Here is a 26519-nt window from a genome sequence, read left to right as displayed (position 1 = left end):
GTTGAACGATTATTTTACCCTTGGAACGTTTGCCACACAGTTGTATGGGATGCCAAGGCCAAACTAGAATGTCCTGCAATTATTCAGTCCATATTAATAGCTGCTGCACCCTTTACTGTGCTTTCTTGGGCTGTCATGATCTATTCTACTCTTCAGGCCATTAGGATGCATAGGATGTATCACTGCCGGGAGACTATGACTTTGGTGCTATATCAGTTATATGTATTGTGGGAATAAAGAGTCTCGAACTTAGTTCCACATCTGTTAGATAGCGAAAAAGGTCTGTGCCTTAAATGGATGGAGGAACCATTTCCCTCGCAATGCGCCTTTTTGTAGGACAAAACCGTGCGAGGGGAAGAGGCTTTGAAACCCCTCCCCAAAGTAGACAATATCTTGCGAGGGATGCAGCCATTTTTCTATCTACGATCGGTGAGGACTAAGATTTGAGGCCTGCATACCCTCGACCTCATCATTGGTGCTTTCGTTGAGAGCCCTTGAGCCTGGTACAGACCTTCCCGCTGAGAGGGCTGATATTGTGGGACTAAAGGATCTCGAACTTAGTCTTATATCGGTTAGGTAGCGGAAAGATATGTGTCTTAAATGGATAGGAGAACCCTTTTCCTCGCAAGACGCCTTTTGTGGGGCAAAACCGCGCGGAGGGAAGAGACTATGAAATTCCTCCCCAAAGCGGACAATATTTTGTGAGGGACGCAGCTATTCTTCTGCTTACGATCGGTGGGGACTAAGATCTGAGGCCGGGGGATACCCTCGACCTCATCAACATGTAATCCTTAAAGTCCTCAGCAGGATAGTTAGGTTATAGTCTTTTTTGTTGCCATATACATCTCTTTTACTGTTGGATATCTTCTATCCCATGTATGTGTATGTGTGGGTTCTTATATTCATATGTGTTTCTCAGAGTTTGTAATACTTTATTTTGGAGTCAAGCTCACCTCCTTTTACTCAGACAAACGAAACCCGGTGTAAAAGTACTAAAAGCTAAAAGATGATAGTTTTTCTTGAAAGCAGATAAGATGATATAAATTGTGAAATTAATAATAATTGATAAATTATCTCCATAATTGGAAGGCGACAATGACAACAATTATATCATCAATACCAATAAAAATAAAAACAAAGCATAGTTATTTCGCTTGTTGTTGCTGCTAAATTTTGAGCCGAGATTGGTCATTGCTTGGTCTGCTATAAAGTCGGTGAGCATCGAAGAGACGTAAGGTCGGATAAGATCGAGTTAAGTAAAAATTGGTCGCCACTGAGGCCAACCTGCAAAAAGTCTACTTGCTGAAAATTTCTAACGGAAGACCCTCTAATGCTTAAGTCAGAATATTGGTGCAACGGTGTGGAATGAAGAAAAATTAGTAAAGGAAAATCTCCAAATGAGCTTATTCTTCGGGTTATCTCTTTATATAGAGTAAAATATGCATCAGTTACCTAGTTTAGCGCTACGTGCCTTAACTGTATGGTAACGGTTGGCTGCACGTTGACAACATAATAACCATTCTGCGCAAGTAGCATATGGCGATGATTGCGTCGATCGTGCTCTAACTGCAATCTTGGTTTAACTGTTAGTCTTTATTACTTCGAGCAAAATGGCATCTTAGTTTTCGCCGACGTCATTCATTTGGTTATGGCCGAAGTCAAGAATGTTGCTTCAAGCCGAGGTTAAGATGTCTAATATTATCTTCATCACTTATCATGTTTGTAAAGTAAAACATTTAAATGAATTAACAATAAATTCATGGATAGTTGAATGACCCGAGTAATTTAATTGCTCGACGATAACTAACCAAGCCACGTAACTGTTGAACAAACTAAAGCAATATCTAATGGGAAAAAAGGCCAGCTGGAACTAACAATGCCAACTCTGCATAATTTCTTGCTAAAATAAACTCTAACAATCTAATAAATGATTCTGTAAGAACTTCAGATCCAACAATGTAAACTAATTTGCCAACACTTATGTAGAGCAAAATCTCATGGTATAGGGTGAGATGACACTGTGCCTTTACGCATGTGAAGGGTACTTTCCTTGATAAGGGCATTCCATTCAAACAGCTTTCCAAAGTATATGCGAGGCGTCGAACCAGAAGGGCTTTGCCCGCACCTAAATCACAAGTACGAAGAGACGTTCCTTACCCAAAATTAAAAGACCGCATAAAGCGTGGATGCCTCAAGAATAAAATAAAATAGAATACCGGGAGCATACTACAATATTAAAAAAAAAATTGCATTCATTTTTTCCTAAATATCAAAATTTATATGAGCAACCTTCCAAAATTAATATTTATATTTATATCTCTATAAAATATTTATTTTGTATATATATTTTTTAATTTTTTATTATTTATATATATATATATACCATTTAATGTTATTAAAATATTAGCAGTCTAAAATTAAAAATAATTAATTTTTTTTTTAATGAATAGATATGTAAAAAAATATTAGATAAAAGTATATAGATCTGAAGTTCTAAAATATCAAAGAAAAAACTACTCCTTCAAGATTTCTTTTTTCAGAAACATTCACGGTAGCGCTGGGGCTGATGTACTTTATTTACATTTGAAACGCAAAGAGGGAGCAAGCGGTGGAGGAGATCTAATCCTGACGGCTGGATGCGGAGTCGGACGAGACGATGATGGGGATGGCACCGCCGCCCTCCGATCGCAGTCTGTTGATGTAACTCCTCACCTCCTCCGCGATCATCTCCCGCATTATCGACACCAAGCACATCTCCCGCATCTCCGCGTCCCACCGCGCCTCCCCCCGCACCCCTCCTCCACCGCCCCCGGCGGCGCCGCCCTCCCCCGGCGGGCTCAGCGTCAGCGACGTCGCCAGATCCGCCGCGATCGGCACCAACGGCGGCCGCAGGGGCGGCGGGGGAGGCGGAGGCGAAGGGGCAGGCATCGCCGCCACAACCACCGTCGCCACCTCTCTCCCGCTGACTTCATCCCTCCTGCACGGCCGCTTGCCCGCCGTCTCCGAGTCGGACTCATCGGGGTCGGCGGAATCGGCGGCTAAGGGAACTGGAACAGAAGCGGGGGTGGCAGGGGCGATGGCGGCAGCGACGGCACGGCGGCGGCGGCGGCGGAGAGTGGAGTTCCAGTGGTTCTTGATGGCGTTGTCGGTGCGGCCGGGGAGTTGGCGGGCGATGGTGGCCCACTTGTTGCCGTACTTGGCGTGGGCGGCGACAATGACGGCGTCCTCAGCCGGAGTGAACGGACGGTGGTGGACGGCAGGGCTGAGCTGGTTGCACCAACGAAGGCGGCACGACTTGCCGGACCGGCCGGGAATCCCTGAGCTAATCAGAGTCCAATTCCGGGGTCCGTGACGCTCCACCAGCCGCTTTAGCTGGGCGTCCTCTTCCTGGCTCCACGAACCTTTGATCCGCTGCTCTCCATCCACTCTCTCCCCTCCCCCACCTTCCATCACTACCATCCCCTCTTCTCTTCTTCTTGATCCTTTTCTTCTTCTCCTCCTCCTTATATTCTTCTTGCTTTCATATATATCAAAATAGTAGTAGGGTGAGAGGGGGGGTTGGGGACTGGCAAGAAGGGTTCGGTTCGTTGTTTTCGGTTTAGAAGAAGGGGGGCGAAGAAGAGGGAATGGGGGGGTTTCCGGTTTTGGGTTCCATCTTCAACAACCGTCTCGCTTTTCAGAAAGGGAGGGTTGGTTGGCTGGCAGGCATGAACCGTAAACCGCTCACCTGTAAAACCACCCGCAAAACCGCGTGGGCTACCTCTTCTATGCGCACTCCATTCTATTCAGTACGCAATTCTAGTCTAAGCTCTGAAAACCGAAAATCCGGGAAGGCAGCAGTTCTAGAAGTTTAAAACAAGGGTGTTTATATCAATCACCGTATATCAGTGGTACTGGACCGTGGGGCGCCAAGTACAAGGTGGTTACTGGACTCGATGTCCCTTCTAAAACAATGCACGAATTTCGTAACAGCATGCTTATATTTACTTTATTCCCCCCTTATTAGCCATATTTTACTATTTTAGTAATAAAATTCTTTTTTTTTTGACAGCGAAGCACGTTTCTTGCCAAAAAAAAAAAAGCGAAAAAGGAATACTGGCATGTTAATAGATGCTTCGGAGTTAGGACTACCTAACTTCTTTGTAAGCCGTCCATATAGTACAGCCTTGATATGGTAGACTTTAAAATAATAAATTTTGCATAGGCTGATCTAAGCAAAGTTAGAATAGTAACCATGTTACGATGCATGATCATACAGTGCAAAATTAGATTGATGCAACTTATTACTACACCACTATCTGCTCTAAAAAGACATTAGAGTGTGGCTAATATTTAAATCTACAAGGTTGGAAACTATCCCCTAGATAGCAGGTACGGCTCCGTCCTCCAAGACGAATTCCAGTACCAATTCAATGGCCGCGTTGCGTTAGTTATGACCATAACATGCTCTTCCCTCGTCTTTTCCACCAAACAGTATGGGAACCTAAACAATAGGCTGGTGAGATATCAAACACAAGGCGGTGAGGGGACCGCCATCATTTAATCGTCTTTAAAGAAGAAGCAGCTTCTCCAGCTCACTGATGTGGACTTTCCAATATACGTGTCCACCGATTCGACGGGCCCCGACGTTGTATCAAACAAATCAAGAATTCCACGTCCTCAGTCATCCTTCCCCCTTGCGAGCCTCACGCCGTCCTCTTGCTATCGTAACGCCGTCGTTCCGCTCAAAAAGGCCGGCGTAGCGGCTTGACTGAGTCGTAAGGGCAGACATACCAACTTCACGGCTTTACCAACTTCAGAAATTAACGGCGCTCGTTTTTTTCTTTTTTTCTTGCAACCGTTTGATAACATTGATCTTTAATTACGCAATCAGGAGATATTTTAATTTAATCAAAGGTTATGGCGTTTATTGGCTCTCATTGTACTATCACCGTCAGATCATGATCAGACGGCTGGTGTGGCGTCTCTACGTTGAAACTAGTTTACCGAAGGGTTGGACTCGCTTTTTCGGTTTTGATGAGATCGGATCTGGACGGACGCGGATATGGTCATCGGACAGCTGTTGCAGGGTCCCATTCGGGGACATCATCGAACGTCTACCGTTTGATGTGGGGCCCGAAGATATTAACTGTCGGATCACGACAGGCTAGCAGGCGCTAACGGCCAGATCGCGTCGGCGTGTTCGAATGTCGTTGTCGGGTCAGATGCTGCGCGAACGGAACACGCCGTTGGAGGTGACGTGGGCCGGTCAGCAGTTCTGTTTGAAGCGCGACAGATGAGGAACGGCAACGTTTTGGATACGTTATAACAACTCTAGAAGAACGTATTAAAGGAACTCCAAATCGAACCCTAAACAGGTGCGAGATGGATAGAGAGAGAGAGAGAGAGGAGACACTCTATCTAAGGTAGTAAGGTGATCTAATACACTGCAAGTGTGGCACCCAAGTGGTCGAGTTTGTGATTCTTTTCTATTTGTATAGGAGAATAACTTCCTTCTAAAAGTCCGGTGATGAGATAGGAGAACATCCAAGAGCAACAGCTATATCCCATTGGCATTTTAAAATCGTAAGGAAAGACCGAAAGAGGGAGGAAAAAATATCACCAAGCCCGTTCTTCTGAGAATAAAAACTTTATCCAAAAATTTATATTTTTTAGATAAATATTTTCTAAATAATATCTAGATAAAAAATAATTTATTCATATTTTTTTATGCATTGGAAATAGCTTCGAAATTTATTATATATGTTCTTTTGTATTACCTCTTTTCCCAGTTAGTTTCTATCTATATTTTCTATAATAATATATATATATATGTATATATCTTATTATAAATATTGTTACATTATAAATAATAAAAAATATTTAATAATATATATTATTATATTTAATAATATAATATATGATATGATATTATATATTTTATATTATAATAAATAGTATTGTAATATATATGATATATTATATTATATATTATTATATCTTATTATATAATATCAAGGTTAGAGTATTTTAGGAACAAAATTAAAAGATTATTTTATTTGTTGATGGGAAAATGACTTACCCACCTTTTAGATTGGTAGGACTTTCATCTTCTTTTATGAGTAAAAGCTATTCATGGAAAAATAATTTATCCATTTAGAAAAGTATGAGAATATGGGTAAGTTGGTAAATAAAAAATTTAACTAACTTTTTTCATGATATTTCTCCATTAAAAAAGGGGCCCTTAAGCATTTTCAGCCTATTGTATTTCTTTATGTAGTGCTAGCAGCCATAGATTGTGATGGTTACCATATTGAAGGAGATTATAATTTTTAAGATACGATAAGAAATTAATTAGCTGTTGCTTGTATGGTTAAAGATGTCACGATCATATTTTCATGATAAAAAATTGATTATATATTTGAAAAGAATTATCATTTGAGTATTTGTCTTGTAATTTGAAGGGCTGGTCAATGTTTGATAGTTGCTGTAGCCACGGTTTTAAAATTCTGTGTTTCTCTTCCGTGTCGAACTTTGAGGGCTCACACGGCATTCGTACTTACCTGTGAAGATATCGAGAAAAAGGTGCTCTTTTGTCAAGATGAATAATGAAGTGATAAAGGTTGTGAAACGCCAATTTAATCGGCTAGTTCTCTTTAATGTTTCTTGCGCCTCTCTGTATGTCCTCACTTGTTGGGTACAATGCTCATTGAAAGCGGCAGATGTTTGCCTTGTATGTGTGTGTGTGTGTGTGTGTATATATATATATATATATATATATATATATATATATATATATATATATATATATATATATATATATATATATATATATATAGTGATTTTATATAGTTTATTTTGTCAATAAATATTCAACAAGCTGCACAATGCTGCCATGTGAATTGATAAATTTGAATTATGGTTGGATTATGCTGTATACATCATGAAAACAATTGAGAACTGTTACGGGGGAACTAAGCCGCCATGCTCCACGTGACCGGCACGCGCGCCCATGAAGACTACGGTTGCCCTTTGATCCAGCAATCCGACCCCGAGTCGGACATCTTCGGCTCCACAGCCCGACCTCGAGTCGGTTGCCCTTTGATCCAGCAATCCGACCCCGAGTCGGACATCTTCGGCTCCACAGCCCGACCTCGAGTCGGCTGCCCTTCGATCCAGCAGTCCGGCCCCGAGTCGGACATCTTCGGCTTCGCAGCCCGACCCCGAGTCGGCTGCCCCTTAATCTAGCAATCCGACCCCAAGTCGGATATCCTCAGCACCGCAGCCCGACCCCGAGTCGGCTGCCCCCTGATCCAGCACTCCGACCCCGAGTCGGAGATCTCTTGATAACGACAGGCTGCTTCCCAGAGGCACGCCGAGGCCTCCTGCTCCACTACTCCCTGCAACGGCTGTATCCGATGCTGTTCCACGATCTCCTGTATCAGCCGTACAAAGCGGAACTCCACTACGCCCTGTCATGGCCGTACCCAGCGCTGCTCCACGACGCCCTGTAACAGCCATGTCAGTGGCCACCCCATCGCGCCCCACGATGACAAACCCCCCTGAGAGACCCCCCAGCCAGGTATATATGCGGCTGGGGAGAGAAGGGGGGGTAAGCAATATCTTCCAGAGCACTCTCTTGCTTGCTATTATCATTTCTCCTCCTCCTCCAATCTCCTCTGACTTGATCGTCGGAGGGCCCCCGCTACCCCAGTGGTGGTGCGAGGCTTGCTTGCAGGTTTCCCGGTGGAAGGCGGAGCACAATCAACATCGACCAAGGCAGCTCAGACGGAATCCCGTTCACACCGCTGTGCCAATCGTTCTCGGTTTGGACCACCAGCAACAGTTGGCGCTAGAGAAAGGGCCCTGATCTCAGAGCGATCGTAATGGCACGGCGAGGTGGTCGTGGAGCTTCCAATGCCTCCGGTCGCGGGGCCTCTCGCGCCTCCGGCCGGGAGGCCGCTGCGTCTCCAACACATTCTCAGCAACACTCCACCATTCCACCCCCCATTCAGATGGTCGAAGCCGCTCAGTTCGACCAGTTAGCCCAGCAGGTTCGCACCCTCGCGGAGGCAGTGCAGAACCTGCAGGGTGTGATGTCTCGAGCGCCACAGCGGGCCCAGGAGCCGCTGCCCCCGGAGCGCTCACCTGTCTTCCTCAACCCGCGCTCCTTCCTCTCCCATGGGGAGGAGCGCCGGCGCGAGGAAGGTTCTCGAGCACGGTCCATTCTGCCAGGACCTTCTCATCGAAGCTGCGCGGGGTACGAGAGGCGGACCCGGGCGCGTTCTCCGACCCCCCAGTCCTCGAGGGGCCCGCACTCCAGTCGGTCCCCCTCACGCCGCTCCTTGTCTCCCACCCACCGGTCGCGCTCCCTGGACCGGCGGGTGGACGATCTCCACAGACAACTCCAGGTCCTGAAGGGCCACTCCAAAGATCTCTTCGCCGACTTGGAGATCACCTCCCAACCGGCGCTTGCCTCGAGGATCCTGCGGACCCCAAATCCGCCGGGATTCAAAATGCCGGCGATCGAGCCCTATGACGGGGCGGCGGACCCGCGGGATCACGTGGAGAGTTTCAGGACTCTTATGCTCCTCCATGGAGCATCAAATCCCCTCCTCTGCAAGGCCTTCCCGGCGACCCTCCGTGGCCCAGCCAGGGCGTGGTTCGCCGGCCTGGAGGCTGACTCTATCCAGTCCTTTGACCAGTTCACTCGCCTCTTCATCAGCCATTTCGCCGTCAGTAGCCGGCGGCGATTGGTTTCCGACTCCCTCTTTGATGTCCGGCAAAACGAGGGAGAAAACCTGCGGGATTACCTTACCCGTTTCAACAAGGCTACATTGGAGGTCCGGAACCTGAGCCAGGAGGTGGCTCTCTCAGCCCTGAAGCGTGGCTTCCGGAAGGGCAGACTCACCTTCTCCCTGGACAAACGCCTGCCGCGGAGCTTCCCGGAGCTGTTGTCTCGGGCGAACCAGTATGCAGACGCCGAGGAGGCAGCCGCCCACCGGAACAAGGAGGCCGCCGAGGCCCCTCTAAAGCTCGGGAAGAAAAGGCGAAAAGAGGCACCCCAGAGGAGGAGCCCGACGCCTCAACATCGGCGCAGAAGCCCGTCACCGGCGAGGAACCACGGCGTCCCACGCCCTCGTTCTCCGCATCGACGCTTCAACCGGTACACCCCACTCCTGGCCCCCCGGGCCCAGATCCTTATGGAGGTCAAGGGGCGGGAGAACCTCCCGGTCCCGAGGCAGATGAAGAAAATCCCTGGGAGGAGGCCCTCTCGGGCGTACTGTGAGTACCACCGAGACCACGGCCACGACACCGAAGACTGCTTCCAGCTTCGGGACGAGATCGAGGCTCTCATCCGCCGAGGGCGTCTCGGTCGATATGTAAACGACCGACGTCCCCCCGCAGACCCGCGTCCGGCCGACCCGGCCCCTCAGGAGCCTCGGGAGCAGAATCGACCCGTCGTGGGCGTAATCCACACCATCACTGGGGGCTGTTCTCGGCCCGTGAGGAACGCAGGGGGCTCGGTGGAAGCATCAGGGGTGGCCGTCGCGAAGAGGCAGCGGGTCGGAAATGTAATCACTTTTTGTGATGAGGATGTAAAGGGGGTTCAGACCCCCCATGATGATGCCATGGTGATCTCCCTCACTATGGCGAACTATGATGTAAGGCGTGTTCTTGTGGATAGTGGAAGCTCAGCTGATATTTTGTTTTACGAGGCCTTCCAAAAGATGAGCTTGTCCCGACAAGTGTTGCACAAAACATCCACCCCCCTCATAGGATTCACTGGAGACGCTATCTCGGCCGAAGGTGTCATTGAGCTGCCTGTGACTGCGGGCGTTGCACCCGCAGAAGCCACGGTGCGGCTCGGGTTCTTGGTCGTCCGTGTTCCCTCGGCCTACAACGCTATCCTCGGACGACCCGGACTGAACGCCCTTCGCGCAGTAGTCTCTACATACCATTTGCTAATGCGGTTCCCCACGGCGGCCGGGATTGGAGAGGTCCGAGGTGACCAACCGACCGCACGGCAATGTTTCCTAGCAACTCTCAAAGGGAAGAAGCCCGTGGAGGCCCTAAGCGTCGAGTCCCTTGACGCCAGAGACGAGGTGGCTTTGCGGCACGGGGAGCCGGCCGAGGGTGTGATCGAAGTTCCCCTTGAAGAGGGTCGCCCGGACCGTACGGTCCGGGTCGGTGCCAACCTCGACTCGGAAGCTCGGCTCAGGTTAGTGGAATTCCTCCGAGCCAATGCTGATGTATTTGCCTGGTCGGCGGCCGATGTACCTGGGATCGACCCGGAGGTCATTTCTCACGCCCTCAACGTCGACCCGACCCACCGACCAGTGAAGCAGAAGAAGAGACACTGTGCCCCGGATCGGATCCGGGTGGTCGAACAGGAGGTAGACAAACTCTTGGATGCAGGCTTTATAAGGGAGGTGAGCTACCCCGAGTGGCTGGCAAACGTCGTACTTGTCCGGAAGGCGAGCGGGAAGTGGAGGATGTGCGTCGACTACACCGACCTGAACAAGGCGTGCCCCAAGGATAGCTTTCCGCTTCCACGGATAGACCAACTGGTCGACGCGACTTCCGGATATCAGCTGCTGTCTTTCATGGACGCCTTCTCCGGCTACAACCAAATAATGATGGCTCCACAGGACGAGGAGAAAACTGCCTTTATAACAGACCGGGGGCTGTACTGTTACAAGGTAATGCCTTTTGGTCTGAAGAATGCTGGCGCCACTTACCAGCGCCTCGTCAATAAAATCTTCAAGGAGCAGATTGGCCGGAACATGGAGGTGTACGTGGACGATATGCTGGTGAAGAGTCGCCATGCGGACCAGCACATTGCGGATCTGGAGGAGACTTTCGCCACCTTGCGGAAGTTTCGCGTGAAGCTGAACCCAGCGAAGTGCGCCTTTGGTGCTTCGGCCGGGAGGTTTCTCGGTTTCATTGTCAACCAGCGGGGGATCGAGGCCAACCCGGACAAAATCAAGGCCATCCAGGATATGTCCCCTCCGACCAAAGTGAAGGAGGTTCAGGAGCTCGCTGGAAGGGTCGCCGCGCTCGGACGATTTGTGGCAAAATCGGCCGAACGCTGCCAACCGTTCTTCAAGGTGTTGAAGCGTCCGAAAGACTTCCTTTGGACGGCCGAATGTCAAGTGGCATTCGACCAACTCAAGGAGTACTTGGCGTCTCCTCCCCTGCTGTCCAAGCCGCAAGAGGGGGAGATGCTCTACCTCTATCTGGCGGTCTCCCCAACCGCAGTCAGCGCAGTACTGGTTCGGGAAGAGGCAAAGCTCCAGAAGCCTGTGTACTACATCAGCCGGGTCCTACGGGATGCCGAGACACGGTATACGAAGGCGGAAAAGATCGCCTTCGCGCTGCTCACCGCGGCCAGGAGGCTTCGCCCCTATTTCCAGGCTCATCCTGTCATCCTCTTGACCGATCAACCACTGCGGCAGATCCTCAGCAATCCTGAGAATGCGGGACGGCTGGTGAAGTGGGCAGTAGAACTTGGTGAGTTCGACATCCGCTACCAGCCCCGACCCGCCATCAAGGCCCAGGTGCTCGCGGACTTCCTCGCTGAGTGCACTGTGCAGGAGGCGGAACCTAGGCCGCCGGAAACACCCAGCCTCGACCTCCCAATCTGGACGCTTCACATTGATGGGTCGTCGAACCCCGAAGGTGGAGGGGCCGGGCTGGTCCTTACCAGTCCCGATGGAGTGATAGCCGAGTATGCCTTGAGGTTCGGATTTCCAGTGACCAACAACGAGGCGGAATATGAGGCCCTAGTCACAGGACTCAAACTCACCAAGGAGCTCGGCATCCGGCGCCTGAAGGTCTTCACCGACTCCCAGCTGGTGGTCGGGCAGGTCCGAGGGGAGTTCGAGGCTCGGAGCCCGACCATGCAGAGCTATGTCTGGAAGGTGCAAGCACTCATTCCCGACCTCGGCAGTGTTGACATTCAGCAGGTCCCAAGAAGCGAAAATGCCAGGGCCGACAGGCTGTCCTGCTTGGTGGGCACAGACGCGCACAACTTGTCGAGGGCGATCTACCTGGAGACCCTGGATGCCCCGAGCATCGGCGAGGCCGGAGCGGTGATGGCGATTGATCCGGAGCCATCTTGGATGGACCCGCTCGTCGCCTACCTCGCCGAAGGAATCCTCCCAGAGGACGAAGATCAAGCTCGGCGACTCGTCATGAAGTCCGCCCACTACGTACTCTATGAAGGGAGGCTGTATCGGACCTCGTTCACCGCCCCCCTCTTAAGGTGCCTCCGCCCCTCGGAAGCGGCCTACGCCCTCAGCGAAGTCCACGAAGGCATCTGCGGATCGCACCTGGGGGCTAGGTCCTTGGCGCATAAGATCATGAGGCAAGGCTATTATTGGCCTACCTTGTTGGAGGACTCAAAGGATCATGTGCGGAAATGCGACGCCTGCCAGCGCCACGCCAACGTCCAGAGAGTCCCTTCTGTCCCCTTGGCGCCAATCACTGCACCCTGGCCCTTCGCCCAGTGGGGAATGGATATCCTCGGACCATTCCCCGTCGCTTCAGCTCAGCGGAAATTTTTGATTGTTGCAATCGACTACTTCACCAAGTGGGTGGAGGCAGAGCCGCTGGCCACTATCACGGAGGTGCAAGTCCGGAAGTTCGTGAAGAAGAACATCATTGTCCGATTTGGGGTACCTCGGGTCCTCATCTCGGATAATGGGCGACAGTTCGACAACAAGCATTTCCGTGACTTCTGCGAGGAGTTCGGGATCGAGCATCGGTTCACATCTGTGTCGCATCCCCAAACCAACGGCGAGGCCGAGGTCACAAATCGGACAATCCTCCAAGGAATCAAAGCGCGAATCGGTCGGACGGGGCAAGCTTGGGTCGAAGAACTCGAGAATGTCCTTTGGGCGTATCGGACCACGCATCGGACCCCTACCGGGGAGACGCCTTTCAGCCTAACCTATGGCACGGAAGCCGTTGTCCCCGTGGAGCTCGGACTCCCCTCACCTCGGGTGGCCGCGCACCGACCCGAGGCCAATTCGGAACAACTCCGAGGGAACCTGGATCTCTTGGAAGAAGCGAGGGAAATGGCGCAGGTTCGGATGGCGATGTATCAGCGGAGGGTGGCCCGATATTACAACTCCAAGGTCCGACCGAAGCTTTTCAGAATCGGAGATCTGGTGCTAAGGCGAGCTAAAGCATCTCGACCTGCGGAAGGTGGGAAGCTAGCGCCAAATTGGGAAGGCCTATATAAGGTTCGCTGGGTAAACCGACCTGGCTCCTACCAGTTGGAGGCCCTAGATGGTCGAGAAATTCTAAGGAGCTGGAATTCCGCTAACCTGCGGATGTATTACCAGTAGAACGACGATGCCAGAAAGACAGTTCAAAAATGTATAACGTTTTGCATTTCAATAATTTCTGGTTACAACGGCGTGCTCGTGTGATTACAAGGAATTCCCAGAGGGGAATTAGGGTGTAAAGAAAGTAAAGAAGAGGTGGAGACTCCGAGGAGCTGAAGATTTGGGATCCCGAAACCTCCATCTGAAGCGGCTGCAACCCCGTCGGAAGTGGGTGCTTCTAACCGGAGGCACCAACGACGCCTCACGAAGAAGACGAGGAACCACCGCTGGAGAAGCCGCCGCTGCCCCCAGGGGAACGCCGCCTCCAAAGAATATTCCGATCCTCCCCAGTGTCAGAGGAGAGAAGGAATACGAGGGAGAAGAGCATATGGAGGCGCGGTCCCGGATCGAGCGTCTGGTGCAGAGCTCAATCGGGAGGCTGAACTTCAAGGAGGGGAGACGTGATCCCGGATGAAACGCCTAGAGCGGAGTTCCGCCGGGGAGAACCTCCTTGTTGATCCCAGATGAAACGGCTAGTTGGCTGAAGTCGCGAGGGGCGCGCCTCCCGTTCCTTCGGCAGGAGTCTCTCAGCCATGCGCCAGAGAGAAGGTCCACGATCCATGGCAACTTGAACAGCTCCGGCTTGGCAAACTCCATCGCACCTGCACCTGTATTTATAGCCAAACTGCAGCCCCCCGGTCGTTCCGATGCGGGTGGCTCCCATAAATGCGGACGCATTGAATCCGGAGCCGTTCTGGCTCTCGAGGCGTATCTTCCCGCGATTTCCTAAGCGTCATTCTCCTTAATCGCATTCTTTGTGCAGGACACTCCGGGTGGCACGTACCCCTAGGTCCACATATCTCCGCTCGCGCCCAGGTCGCGTCCGCCTCGAAGAACGCGCGCATCGCGGCCGCTTAACTGACACTCCTCGCAAGCAGCAACTGGCGATCCAATTTCCCAGGTAACGCATCAATTAGCGTTTAATGCCCTTCTGGTGTTCCCCAGGCAACGCTTGGAGAAGAGGAGAAACACGATCGCAGCTGGCCACGGAGAAACCCCGTCGGGCTGCAAGCGACAGGCGCATGGCCAACGAGCGGAATTTCCCGAGGCACGGCCCTCGGATGCCAGGCTAACCCGATGACCATCCCGGGAGCAGACTAGCCTGAAGCCCCGACCGGTCGCCTTGGCTTGCGCCAGCCTTGGCCGACCAACGAGCGGAATCTCCCGAGGCTCGGCCCTCGGATGCCAGGCTAACCCGATGACCATCCCGGGAGCAGACTAGCCTGAAGCCCCGACCGGTCGCCTTGGCTTGCGCCAGCCTTGGCCGACCAACGAGCGGAATCTCCCGAGGCTCGGCCCTCGGATGCCAGGCTAACCCGATGACCATCCCGGGAGCAGACTAGCCTGAAGCCCCGACCGGTCGCCTTGGCTTGCGCCAGCCTTGGCCGACCAACGAGCGGAATCTCCCGAGGCTCGGCCCTCGGATGCCAGGCTAACCCGATGATCATCCCGGGACCAGACTAGCCTGAAGCCCCGACCGGTCGCCTTGGCTTGCGCCAGCCTTGGCCGACCAACGAGCGGAATCTCCCGAGGCTCGGCCCTCGGATGCCAGGCTAACCCGATGATCATCCCGGGACCAGACTAGCCTGAAGCCCCGACCGGTCGCCTTGGCTTGCGCCAGCCTTGGCCGACCAACGAGTGGAATCTCCCGAGGCTCGCCCCTCGGATGCCAGGCTAACCCGATGATCATCCCGGGAGCAGACTAGCCTGAAGCCCCGACCGGTCGCCTTGGCTTGCGCCAGCCTTGGCCGACCAACGAGCGGAATCTCCCGAGGCTCGGCCCTCGGATGCCAGGCTAACCCGATGATCATCCCGGGAGCAGACTAGCCTGAAGCCCCGACCGGTCGCCTTGGCTTGCGCCAGCCTTGGCCGACCAACGAGCGGAATCTTCCGAGGCTCGGCCCTCGGATGCCAGGCTAACCCGATGATCACCCCGGGAGCAGACTAGCCTGAAGCCCCGACCGGTCGCCTTGGCTTGCGCCAGCCTTGGCCGACCAACGAGCGGAATCTCCCGAGGCTCGGCCCTCGGATGCCAGGCTAACCCGATGACCATCCCGGGACCAGACTAGCCTGAAGCCCCGACCGGTCGCCTCGGCTTGCGCCAGCCTTGGCCGACCGACGAGCGGAATTTCCTGAGGCCTAACCCTCGGATGCCTGGCTTAGTGCCGGAAGAATTTCCTGAGGCCTAACCCTCGGATGCCTGGCTTAGCGCCGGAAGAATTTCCTGAGGCCTAACCCTCGGATGCCTGGCTTAGCGCCGGAAGAATTTCCTGAGGCCTAACCCTCGGATGCCTGGCTTAGCGCCGGAAGAATTTCCTGAGGCCTAACCCTCGGATGCCTGGCTTAGCGCCGGAAGAATTTCCTGAGGCCTAACCCTCGGATGCCTGGCTTAGCGCCGGAAGAATTTCCTGAGGCCTAACCCTCGGATGCCTGGCTTAGCGCCGGAAGGACTTCGAGAGTTAGGAGTCGGCAAGACGCTCCCAAGAGTTAAAAAGAAAAAAAAGAGGAGGACGAAAGCGAGATGAAGAAACATTCGACTTGTATTAATTTTCATTGTTTCAGGGCCAAGGCCCATACAATTTGGCAAAACGCCGACATACAAAAAAAAAGAGGACAACGAAAGGTACAAGAGGTCAGCTTGGAGGAACCCCCGGGTCGGGAGCGTCGGGCTCGTCCGCAGGGGGTAGGGAGGCGGCAGGAGAATCAGCAGGCGATGGCGCCGGAGAGGAGTCGAGAAGGGAAATCCCACTCAGGTCAACTTCGGGGTACTTAGCCGACACCCTTGCCAGGCCCTCCTCGAAGCCTAAGATGAAGGATTCGGACCCCGCGTCCGACGCGTCACGGACGAACTCGTCAGACTGACGATAGGCCCGTACCGCCTCCGACATATCACGGGTGAACTCGGCGGACTGACGATAAGCCTGTACCGCCTGGCGCCCGATCTCCGCACTCTTCTCGGCCAGCGCCGCCTCTGCTCGCTCCGTAATCTGAGCCTTAGCCTCCAAGACCTTCGCCACAATCCGGTCTTCAGCCTCGGAGGAGACCCTCAGCAGATTAGCCTGAGCCTCCTTATGCTTCGCCTCGGCAGCAGTGCGAGCGGCCTCGGCTTCCTCCAGGCGCGAACGGAGCTCTTGGTCGTTCGCGCGGGACCTCTCCAAGGCTGACTCCAATTCGCCCAGTTTGGCTTCAAGAGACCGGGTTCGGTTGCGGGCGCTGTTGGCAGACCACTGAGCCTTTTCCCACCTCTCTCGATAGTCCGCGACCTTCCGGGACGACTGGGGTACACTAGTACAAAAGGAGAAAGTATGGAGAGCCCTAAGTAGAAGAATGGGGTAACTCACCGGAAGAGAAGGAAGAACGGCTCCGAGAGCGTCAAAGGAGAAGCAAGCGAACAGTCCGACGGCAACAACGGCAGCGCAAAGGGGAAACTCGAAAATGTCTGTAAAGAGGAAGACGGACGGGGGAGGGCCCCCGGTTAAATAGGCGGAAAGGCGGGTGATGCCTCGATGACGCCAGAGGACGCCTGGCCGCCGAAGGGTCGCTCGCGCCCCAAAGGCGAATCGACACCATTGAGGAAGGATGTCCGCCGAAATCCTCAGACTGCCAGGTCAGCAACAACCGCCATACGCCATAAAGAAGGCGGGGAGCTCGAAGCGCGCGCGCCTCTCCAAGGGATGGCGGCAATCTCGAAGCATCACTCCCTTCACCCGTTCCCCTTCTGGTTCCAGGCTCGGAAGTGGGGGGCTACTGTTACGGGGGAACTAAGCCGCCATGCTCCACGTGACCGGCACGCGCGCCCATGAAGACTACGGTTGCCCTTTGATCCAGCAATCCGACCCCGAGTCGGACATCTTCGGCTCCACAGCCCGACCTCGAGTCGGTTGCCCTTTGATCCAGCAATCCGACCCCGAGTCGGACATCTTCGGCTTCGCAGCCCGACCCCGAGTCGGCTGCCCCTTAATCTAGCAATCCGACCCCAAGTCGGATATCCTCAGCACCGCAGCCCGACCCCGAGTCGGCTGCCCCCTGATCCAGCACTCCGACCCCGAGTCGGAGATCTCTTGATAACGACAGGCTGCTTCCCAGAGGCACGCCGAGGCCTCCTGCTCCACTACTCCCTGCAACGGCTGTATCCGATGCTGTTCCACGATCTCCTGTATCAGCCGTACAAAGCGGAACTCCACTACGCCCTGTCATGGCCGTACCCAGCGCTGCTCCACGACGCCCTGTAACGGCCATGTCAGTGGCCACTCCATCGCGCCCCACGATGACAAACCCCCCTGAGAGACCCCCCAGCCAGGTATATATGCGGCTGGGGAGAGAAGGGGGGGTAAGCAATATCTTCCAGAGCACTCTCTTGCTTGCTATTATCATTTCTCCTCCTCCTCCAATCTCCTCTGACTTGATCGTCGGAGGGCCCCCGCTACCCCAGTGGTGGTGCGAGGCTTGCTTGCAGGTTTCCCGGTGGAAGGCGGAGCACAATCAACATCGACCAAGGCAGCTCAGACGGAATCCCGTTCACACCGCTGTGCCAATCGTTCTCGGTTTGGACCACCAGCAACAAGAACCATATATATTGAAAGAAATCGAATAGCCTTATCAATCTACACCATCGGTTGTCACCATCCTTTAGTTCATTCCTACTACAATGGCCACGATGCACCGTTGCAGAGTTACCATAGTACATCATTAGCAATAGAATAGCCTTATCATCATCTACTTAGGTTCCAAAACTTAATCCACACTCCTCAAAAACCGAGATATAAATGTGCTATCTCAATCTGATGCAATGATGATCGAGGCCCCATACTATTTGACAATCTTTTGATGTACATGCTCGCTAACCTCCCGAGGAAAAGACCAATCTTAAAAGTGAAAAGTATGCCAACTTCATCATTCGATCAATCTATAATTATCCAAACTGCATCATTACTATCAAGAGTTCTACGCAAACCTATCATAAAATCCATAACGACGTGCTCTAATTTCTACCCAGGAATGGACTTGGCTCACTATTTCTCAACTGATAATTAGGCCATATGCGTAGCCCCTTTAACTGTAGTGTAGGGAGGCCTCTGGTTGCTGACGCGTCTAAAACACAAATCCTCCATTCCTCCATCCACTTATCCATTATTTCTTGTTGCAGTGTTGCTTGACATCAGCTGGGGGTCAAGTGAACATGACTGGAACTTTCCATTAGCAAGGATGATCTCATTGAATTGAGCTTAGGTTTGAGAGATGCCGTAAAATCATGGGTCAGAGCCTGTTTCTGGCCAAGTTCAAAGCCTTTAATGGACATGGAATCGCTTTTGAATCTCACTTTCCTCAACTTCGGTGGGAGAATTTATTTGTCCATAGGATATTTTGGTATGTGGCAATCTATAGTTTTATCAGCATGGCATCAGATAGGTGAAAGGCCTCTGCATTTGAGTTTAGAGGTTCCACATATTTGATGTGGTTTACTCTAAATAAAGGTTCAACTTCTGAAGAATGCGGCGATCTAGCTCAACCTTTTAGAGGTTTAAAGCAAAACATAAAATACGTATACTGCTAAAAAAACACCAGCACTTTGTAGTGTTTGGTCTCTACAGAAAATTAGTCAAAAGAAGAAGGAAAATTTAATAAAAAATTAAAAAAATAAAGAGGAAGAAAACTATTAAGGACTCCATGGTTTGTAAAAAAGTATTTTTTTATTGTAATGTTTTTTCTGAAAAGATCATACCTGGATATATAATATCTATTTATGTATCTTTGGTTGGCCATGAAAAAGTAATATATTTAAGAGTGGTTTATGTTTGATTTATCATATATTTTTTTGAAAAAGTTACTTAAAATATTTATTATATTTTCAATAAAAAAATTATTTAATTCTATTTGAAAGCTTAAAGCCACTTTTAGTTGAAAAAAAAGTTAAATTTTTAACATATAGTAGAGTGACTTTCTCAAGTCACACTTTTTGAAAAAAATATAAAAATCTTATTTTCATTAAAAAAATTATTTTTTTATTTTTTAAAAAATAATTAAATTTTTAATATTTTTTTCTTGTTTTATTGATCAGGCTTTCCTTTCAATTTCTCTGAAGTCTGAACCAAATAAGTTCTGCAATCGTAGCCATAACAGCGATTTTAAAACTTTGTTTTATTTCGCCAAGAGCAGCCACCTGTTCGCCGCCGCGATACCAGATTAACGGCTACGATTTGCAGTTACACCCGAACCTTCTCGAACGAGACACTGTTTACGGCCGTCTTCTCCTCCTTCCTTGGACCCTTGCCCTCACCGGCGCTGTCGCGGCGCACGTACCCAAACCGTTGGCAATGGAGGAAAAAGATTCGCCGACCCTCCAACGTACCATGAACCTCTGATATTGTTCCCCTTAAAAATTTTTGTTTATGTTTACATTTTCTCCTTTCCGTTTGCTTTCAGAAGAACAAGAAGAAGTGAAGGGGAAAAGGAAAACCTTGGTGGTGATTCTGATGGGTCCCCCAGGCAGCGGCAAGACCACCTTCTGCAACGACGTCATGAGCTCCGCCCGCCGTTGCTGGGTTCGGATTTGCCAGGTCTCTTCCCATCCATCCCTCGTTTAGTCACTGTATATGATACTGTTCCGATCAAAATTTGCTCTTTAATTGGTACAACCTGGGCTTTGATGCCCTAGGGAGGGACTCATGATGGTGTTGCGTTGATTTAATCGTTTGATTACGCCCAAAACTAGATGTTACTATGTTAGATGCTAAGACGACAACAATGTGTCGCCCTTTAGATATATCGTAAAGAATGGGCAAATTTAGCTATATGTTAGACTCCTCCTAAGAAATTTTGCATACTAATTCCTTTCTTTGTTAATGATGCCAAGTGCGGAAAATTTACAACCATGATCAGCTGATATTGCAAAACAGATAGATTATGAGGGTAAAGTGAATGCTAGACCAAGTGTCTATCCACTATGGTGAAAGGTTAGAGAAAAATGGAAATTGCAACTGAATGGCAGAGAAATGAAAGTCTGCATTTTTTTTTAAACAAAAAAAAGATGCAAGATAAAGACTTATCTCAAGTAATCGGTCCAACCAATTTTTTAGAACGGCTCAACCTGTAAACATGCAGATTATATGATCATAGGGTCATGATGTTCAGACAATTCCTTTATCCACAACTTACCGGCATACCAAGAAACTGACATGTTTTCAAAGTGATATGGTTGCATGCTGTCTCTAGGATACCTAATTACCAAGTTTATGTTCCTTGAGATAGGGTTTAACATGATAAATATGAAGGGCCCTGTCTTCATCATCCTCTTCCATTCAAAACTGAATTAGGCCTAGTTCTTTCGCCTTCGATTTTGTTCAGTTGCTTTTTCAGGATCTCATGGTTTCTCGTTTTATAATTCTGAATTCTGATTGAAGGATGCTGTTCCTTATAATGATCATTGTACCGCAACTTACATTATATTTCATTGCTTACCATTTACATGCAGTTATTGGCTCATTGCTTATAAGAACATGTTAGTTAGTGATTTTCTAACAATACCTTATCATTGGCCTTGGCCATTTCATCTTTATAATAAGGTTACACCTAAAAGGCTTTAGCTGCCCATCAATGGTGACAGCCACCCTGGAGACAAATATTATATGAGGCGTGGGGGCTTTATATCGACAATAGGGAGGATTTTTTTTTTTTTTGGGTGTCTATAGTTGAGACTGGTTGTAGATGAATCATGTAACCGAACGTTTCTGCTATCTTGTTTGTTCTTTTCATTCTTTTTGTTTCACTAATGGCAGTAGAACCTGTATACTGTGTTGACCTATTAGTGTCAGCAAAATAAACTGATTTTATAGGTTTACGCGTGTAAAATTTACATACTTTTAATGGATGAATATATGAATTGTTGTAAAATGTAAATGTCCTAATCTTGTTTGATTGTATTATGATCCATACCAGAAAATAGGACACCTGGGCAAGTTAAAATCACATTTTCTCTGAGGATTTACATTCTACTAAATTTGTAATTTATTCATGCCATGGAATAGATCTTCCATCCATCTGGCCATTATCATGTCCTACAGTGAGTGCACATGGCTTTTTTTTTTTTGGAATTTTTTTTATACAAATTTTCTGAACTGATTGCCATCATGGGCCATCTTTGCTTGTTTAAGTCTTTTATTTGAAAAGCCTTTGGGTTCTGAGTATTTTGCTATTAGGCTATTTATATGTTTTATTTCTAATCATATATCTGTTTCTGTGATATGGTCCATCTTAGTTGTGTTTCAAAACTGAAAGATTAATCTTTTTTACAGGATACTATTGCAAATGGAAAAGCTGGAGCAAAATCACAGTGCTTAAAGAGTGCAGCTGATGCACTGAAGGATGGTAAAAGTGTTTTCATTGATAGATGCAACTTGGAGCGAGACCAGCGTGCTGATTTTCTGAGGCTTGGAGGAGCACAAGCAGATGTACATGCAGTGGTCCTTGATCTGCCTGCTCGGCTTTGTATTTCCCGGTCAGTGAACCGGACAGGGCATGAAGGGAACTTGCAAGGAGGAAAAGCTGCTGCTGTCGTTAATCGCATGCTACAAAAGAAAGAACTACCCCAGCTGAGTGAGGGATTCTCTCGGATTACATTTTGTCAGAACGAAAATGATGTTAAAAATGCTGTCAAAATATACAGTGCACTGGATCTGTCTGATACCCTTCCATCTGGAGTGTTTGGCCAGAGGAGTAAGGATGCAAAAGTCCAGCTTGGGATAATGAAATTTCTGAAGAAAGTAGAAATACCAGAGAATGAAACATCAGGCAAATGTAACGTGATAGATGACAATACTTGTCAAGATTCTATTCCAAGACAAGAAACTTGTGGAAAAGATCTGTGCTCCATGGAACTTGAAATGGAAAATAAGGATAAGAAAGGGAGTGACTCTTTGGAGAAATCTTCTGTTGGTGATCTTTCCTCGAATGATGTTCATACACTAGCTTTCCCATCCATTTCAACAGCAGATTTTCAATTTGACCATGAGAAGGCATCTGACATTATAGTAGAGAGCGTTGCTGATTTTTTGAGAAAGGTTGATAATGTCAGACTTGTTCTGGTCGACCTGAGTCACAAATCAAATATCTTATCTTTGGTTAGGGCTAAGGCTGCAGAGAGAAACATTGACTCTAAAAAATTCTTTACATTTGTTGGAGATATTACTCAGCTGTACACAAAAAGAGGCCTACGTTGTAATGTCATTGCCAATGCTGCCAACTGGTAAGATTTCATAGTGATGGAATGTTGTCTTCTACTGGCTCCTTGGGTTTTGCTTTTATTGATGCTATTCATGTTATTTGGTGCGTATGTTCTGGAAATGTATTATGCTTCGACTTCTGCACCTATTTCAAGCTGATAATGTTGCACTTCTTTCATATTTTCTAGAATATAATGCAGTCATAGGTTACCTTCGTTGTTAATTACTTATGAATACATTAGTGTGTTATATGTGTCTTGTTAGTTCATAATTATGCTTAATACTTAAGAAAAGGGCTTGTTGGTTACGGTAACAGAATGTACATATGCTAGTATTTTAGATTTCTATACACTCGAATGCTTTAGGAAAAAAGAATGAGATAGATCTGCTTTAATTAATCCAAAATTGCATGATCAAAATGTATTAACAGATTGAATTTCTAAAATATGTCATGCTTCAGTTGATAGTTGACATCTGGAGTTTTATGGAAAGTTTTGTTGGGTAGTACATATTACATTTTTTATTGTATCACTTCAAGAGATTTCTATATGAAGATCAAAAAAGTTACATATTAAAATGCCCGTCCATGATTTGCTTTATAACCAGACTTTTCTGTATATCTTGTTTTTGAGAGAAGACTATTCTGTTTGTCTCATATTATTGCATTTAATTTTGTGAAGACTTTCTATGTTTCACATGTTACTAAATTGCATTGGTTTATGTGATTATAAGCTTTGTTTGATTGATATTAAAAAAAAGAAAAACGACATGACCATACACTGTTTAGAAACCAGGAAGTAACACCAACATCAACGACTGATGCTTTGTGCAGGCGGTTAAAACCTGGAGGTGGAGGGGTCAATGCAGCTATATTCAAAGCAGCAGGCAAATCACTAGAAATTGCAACCAAGGAACGAATCGAAACTCTTAGCCCAGGGAACTCTGTTGCAGTCCCTCTTCCCTCAACTTCTCCCCTGTATAAATTCGAAGGAGTGACCCATGTCATACATGTTCTTGGACCAAATATGAATCCACAGAGACCAAACTATCTTAAAAATAACTATGTCAAAGGATGCATGGTTCTTCGTGATGCGTACTCATCACTTTTTGAGCACTTTGCATCTATCTCAAAAAGCTGTCTTCAGAGGGAAGGCAGTGGAGATTCTAGATATAATCTTTCAGATCCACAAAGCAATCTCATGGAAGGAACTACCAGTGAGCAGTTTCCACAGAGTGATCAGAAGATCAAACGAGAGGACCCTTATGATTTTGAGAGAAACAAAAGATCCAAAGGAATTCTAACTGAATCAAGTTCAAAGGACAAATATAATATGCAGCATGGCGATCATGGATTTGCTGAATCTGGAATCAATTCTGATGCGCCAAAATCCGATGATGAGAGCAGAAAGACCGCTGTTGCTACGAAAAGAACATGGGGTTCTTGGGCCCAAGCTCTTTATGAGAATGCCATGCATCCTGAGAAGCACAAGAATGCTGTCATGGAGATATCAAATGAATATGTTGTTTTGAATGATCGGTATCCCAAGGTTTGGCATGTTAAATTAAACATTATGCTTTAACTGACCTCTACCCCAAGTTCGATCATGTTGTTGTTGTATTATATCTGAACTTTTGCTATGCAGGCAAAAAAGCATATTCTGGTGCTTTCGAGATTGCATGGTCTCGACTGTCTTGCAGATGTCCAGAAAGAACACCTTCCTTTGATGAAACAATTGCATGCTGTGGGAGTGCAGTGGGCTGAAAGATTTTTAAGCGAAGATGCTTCTTTAGTATTTAGACTTGGATATCATTCAGTGCGTTCAGAGTCAACATAAATTTCTTTATTTTCTTATTCTTTTCTTGTTTCAGTTGATTTTGGCGTAGTGACCTCAGTTTCTGTTTTGGCCATCTTACAGGTCCCATCAATGAGGCAACTGCACCTTCATGTTATAAGCCAGGATTTTGACTCGACGCACTTGAAGAACAAAAAACACTGGAACTCTTTTAACACCGCTTTTTTCCGTGATTCTACTGATGCAATAGAGGAGATTGATAAGTATGGAGCAGCAAAGATCAATGATGAGAAGTTGCTGACAATGGAGTTACGCTGCCACAGATGTCGGAGTGCACATCCTAATATCCCAAAGCTTAAATCCCATGTTGCTAATTGCAAATTTTCCTTTCCCTCTCATCTTCTCCACAATGGCCGACTTGTGTCGGCTTCATCAAAAACTGTAAGTGAAAAACCATGAACTCAATGGGTACAGTGTTTTGGACATTGGAGTTGCAGGTATGATGCCCTGGTTTTGTTTGTGGATACTGGGCTGGAGGTATACGACAATGAAATGAAACCATAATTCTATGGATAAGGAACAATTTTTTGGCTATTTACAGTGGGATCTTCGCCTGTTTGTGTTTCCGTACAGTTTGACACGCTAATTTCTTTCTTGTTAGGTTCCATCGCTTGATATATTTGAGGGATTTTCCTCTAGGTTCTATCTCCTCTCAGATTGCCTAATGGTTTTGCTTGTCCCCCTGGATCCATAGCGATGGGTCGGGCCAGGGTAAAGCAAGGCCCAAAAACCTTGTGCTTAAGGGTAGGCCCTTTAGGCCCACGGGATCGGGTTTTTGTTATGGTTGTGGATCTCTGTTCAGAAGCCAGTTAGCTGGCGAACAGCAGAGACAAAGACATCAGTTACTCTTTCAAGGTGGTTATCATCTTTCGTCCTTTTTATTTTTCGGCTAACTTTATGTCTCGTTCTGGCTGGGACTAGACAAGCTTTCAGAACTTACTCCTTCCTCTCCTATTCATTCCTAACCTTTTTTAAGGTGTTGCCATTCATACCCTAGCAAGCTAGATTTTCCCTATCCAATAGTCATGTAAGGCCAATACAGGGATTTGTCGCCAAACCTATAACAAGGTGTCTATCTCAGCTAGTAACTACATTTTATTCCGCTTCTAAGCAAAGATTACTGTACGATGACTTCAAGCAATCCTCCTTTGGTATCATTGTCATCTGTTGGCCGCCACATCCACATACCCTACCTTAGGAGAAATTATACCCTACACCAGGAACACCATATCAGCGGTGCACGACACAAGTCAAAATTTTCATTCCTGTAAACTCCATTCACGATAAAGTTCATCTTAGATTGCCACCCCCATCACCTCATTTTCGATTGTTTCTGTAGTGTAGTGCTGACGTGGTGCACCTGGTGTTGAGTATAATTTTTTCTGTTTTAGCCTCCACCAAGGCAAAAATAGATATTTTTTATAAAATTTGTTCTCTTTTGAGTTGTCAGTTCGCGAGGAAGGGCGGTCGGTTTAATATTAGCCGACGCGGTTTATCTGTGTTGAGTAAGTATTAGTGATGGGCGAAATGTAAGTTGAGCCTCATCTTGCGTGCTGGTAATTGATCAGCAGCACGTCGGAAGAAAGAGTCTGATTTGATATGCACAACTTGCTTCCTTGCATAGCTCGCTTTGCGTGAAAGTGTATGTGATAATATGCCATGCTAATAGTAAAAGGCTATATGATTATAATAGATACAACATTTTCTTAGTTTGTTTCTAAGAGGAGCCCTTTTTGATTTAGTTTTATTTTTTAATGCACCTCATAAATTTGAAAATGTGACATATATCATATTTGGCCTTAAAAATGGAAATGAAAAATTTGCCACATTACAGAGTTAACATGAGACAGATGATCCTTTATAGATATTCATGCTAAGTCGTTTCAGAAGCTTAGACCATGCCATGTCCAAACCTGATCTGGCCAGAAAGTAAGATTTATAGAACAAACATTGCTTTATTAGTGAAATTCGATAACATTTGAAAGACAATGAGAACTTATCTTGACCTAATTAGACCAATCTTGCTTTAAATTTTCTTTGATTTGGACCTCCATTGTAGAATTTTTGACATCTCT

At 48.0% G+C, this 26519-nt stretch overlaps 2 protein-coding genes across 3 annotated transcripts; one reads left to right on the top strand and one right to left on the bottom strand.

The window, feature by feature from the left end:
- Positions 1 to 1549: 1549 nt before the first annotated feature.
- On the bottom strand, positions 1550 to 3720 carry LOC103706746 (uncharacterized). The gene has a single exon (XM_008790957.6). It carries the CDS (start codon positions 3457 to 3459, stop codon positions 2620 to 2622), a length of 840 nt encoding a protein of 279 aa, XP_008789179.6. The 5' UTR covers positions 3460 to 3720; the 3' UTR covers positions 1550 to 2619.
- A 15737-nt stretch (positions 3721 to 19457) lies between these two features.
- On the top strand, positions 19458 to 24978 carry APTX (APRATAXIN-like protein). Of its 2 annotated transcripts, XM_008790918.6 has the most exons (6): positions 19458 to 19718; positions 19797 to 19930; positions 21665 to 22614; positions 23424 to 24138; positions 24235 to 24405; positions 24508 to 24978. In XM_008790918.6, the coding sequence occupies exons 1-6, from the start codon at positions 19688 to 19690 to the stop codon at positions 24841 to 24843; spliced, it is 2337 nt and encodes a 778-aa protein (XP_008789140.4). In that variant the 5' UTR covers positions 19458 to 19687; the 3' UTR covers positions 24844 to 24978. The 2 variants fall into 2 exon arrangements, with proteins under 2 accessions (XP_008789140.4, XP_008789139.4); XM_008790917.6 differs by having other exon boundaries at positions 19628 to 19930.
- The last annotated feature ends 1541 nt before the right edge of the window (positions 24979 to 26519 follow it).

This window comes from Phoenix dactylifera, chromosome 17, assembly GCF_051530095.1.
Source record: "Phoenix dactylifera cultivar Ajwa chromosome 17, Ajwa_hap1_PhDact_Kaust_v1.1, whole genome shotgun sequence".
Taxonomy (NCBI): domain Eukaryota; kingdom Viridiplantae; phylum Streptophyta; class Magnoliopsida; order Arecales; family Arecaceae; genus Phoenix; species Phoenix dactylifera.
This window is presented reverse-complemented; position numbering and strand designations above follow the sequence as displayed.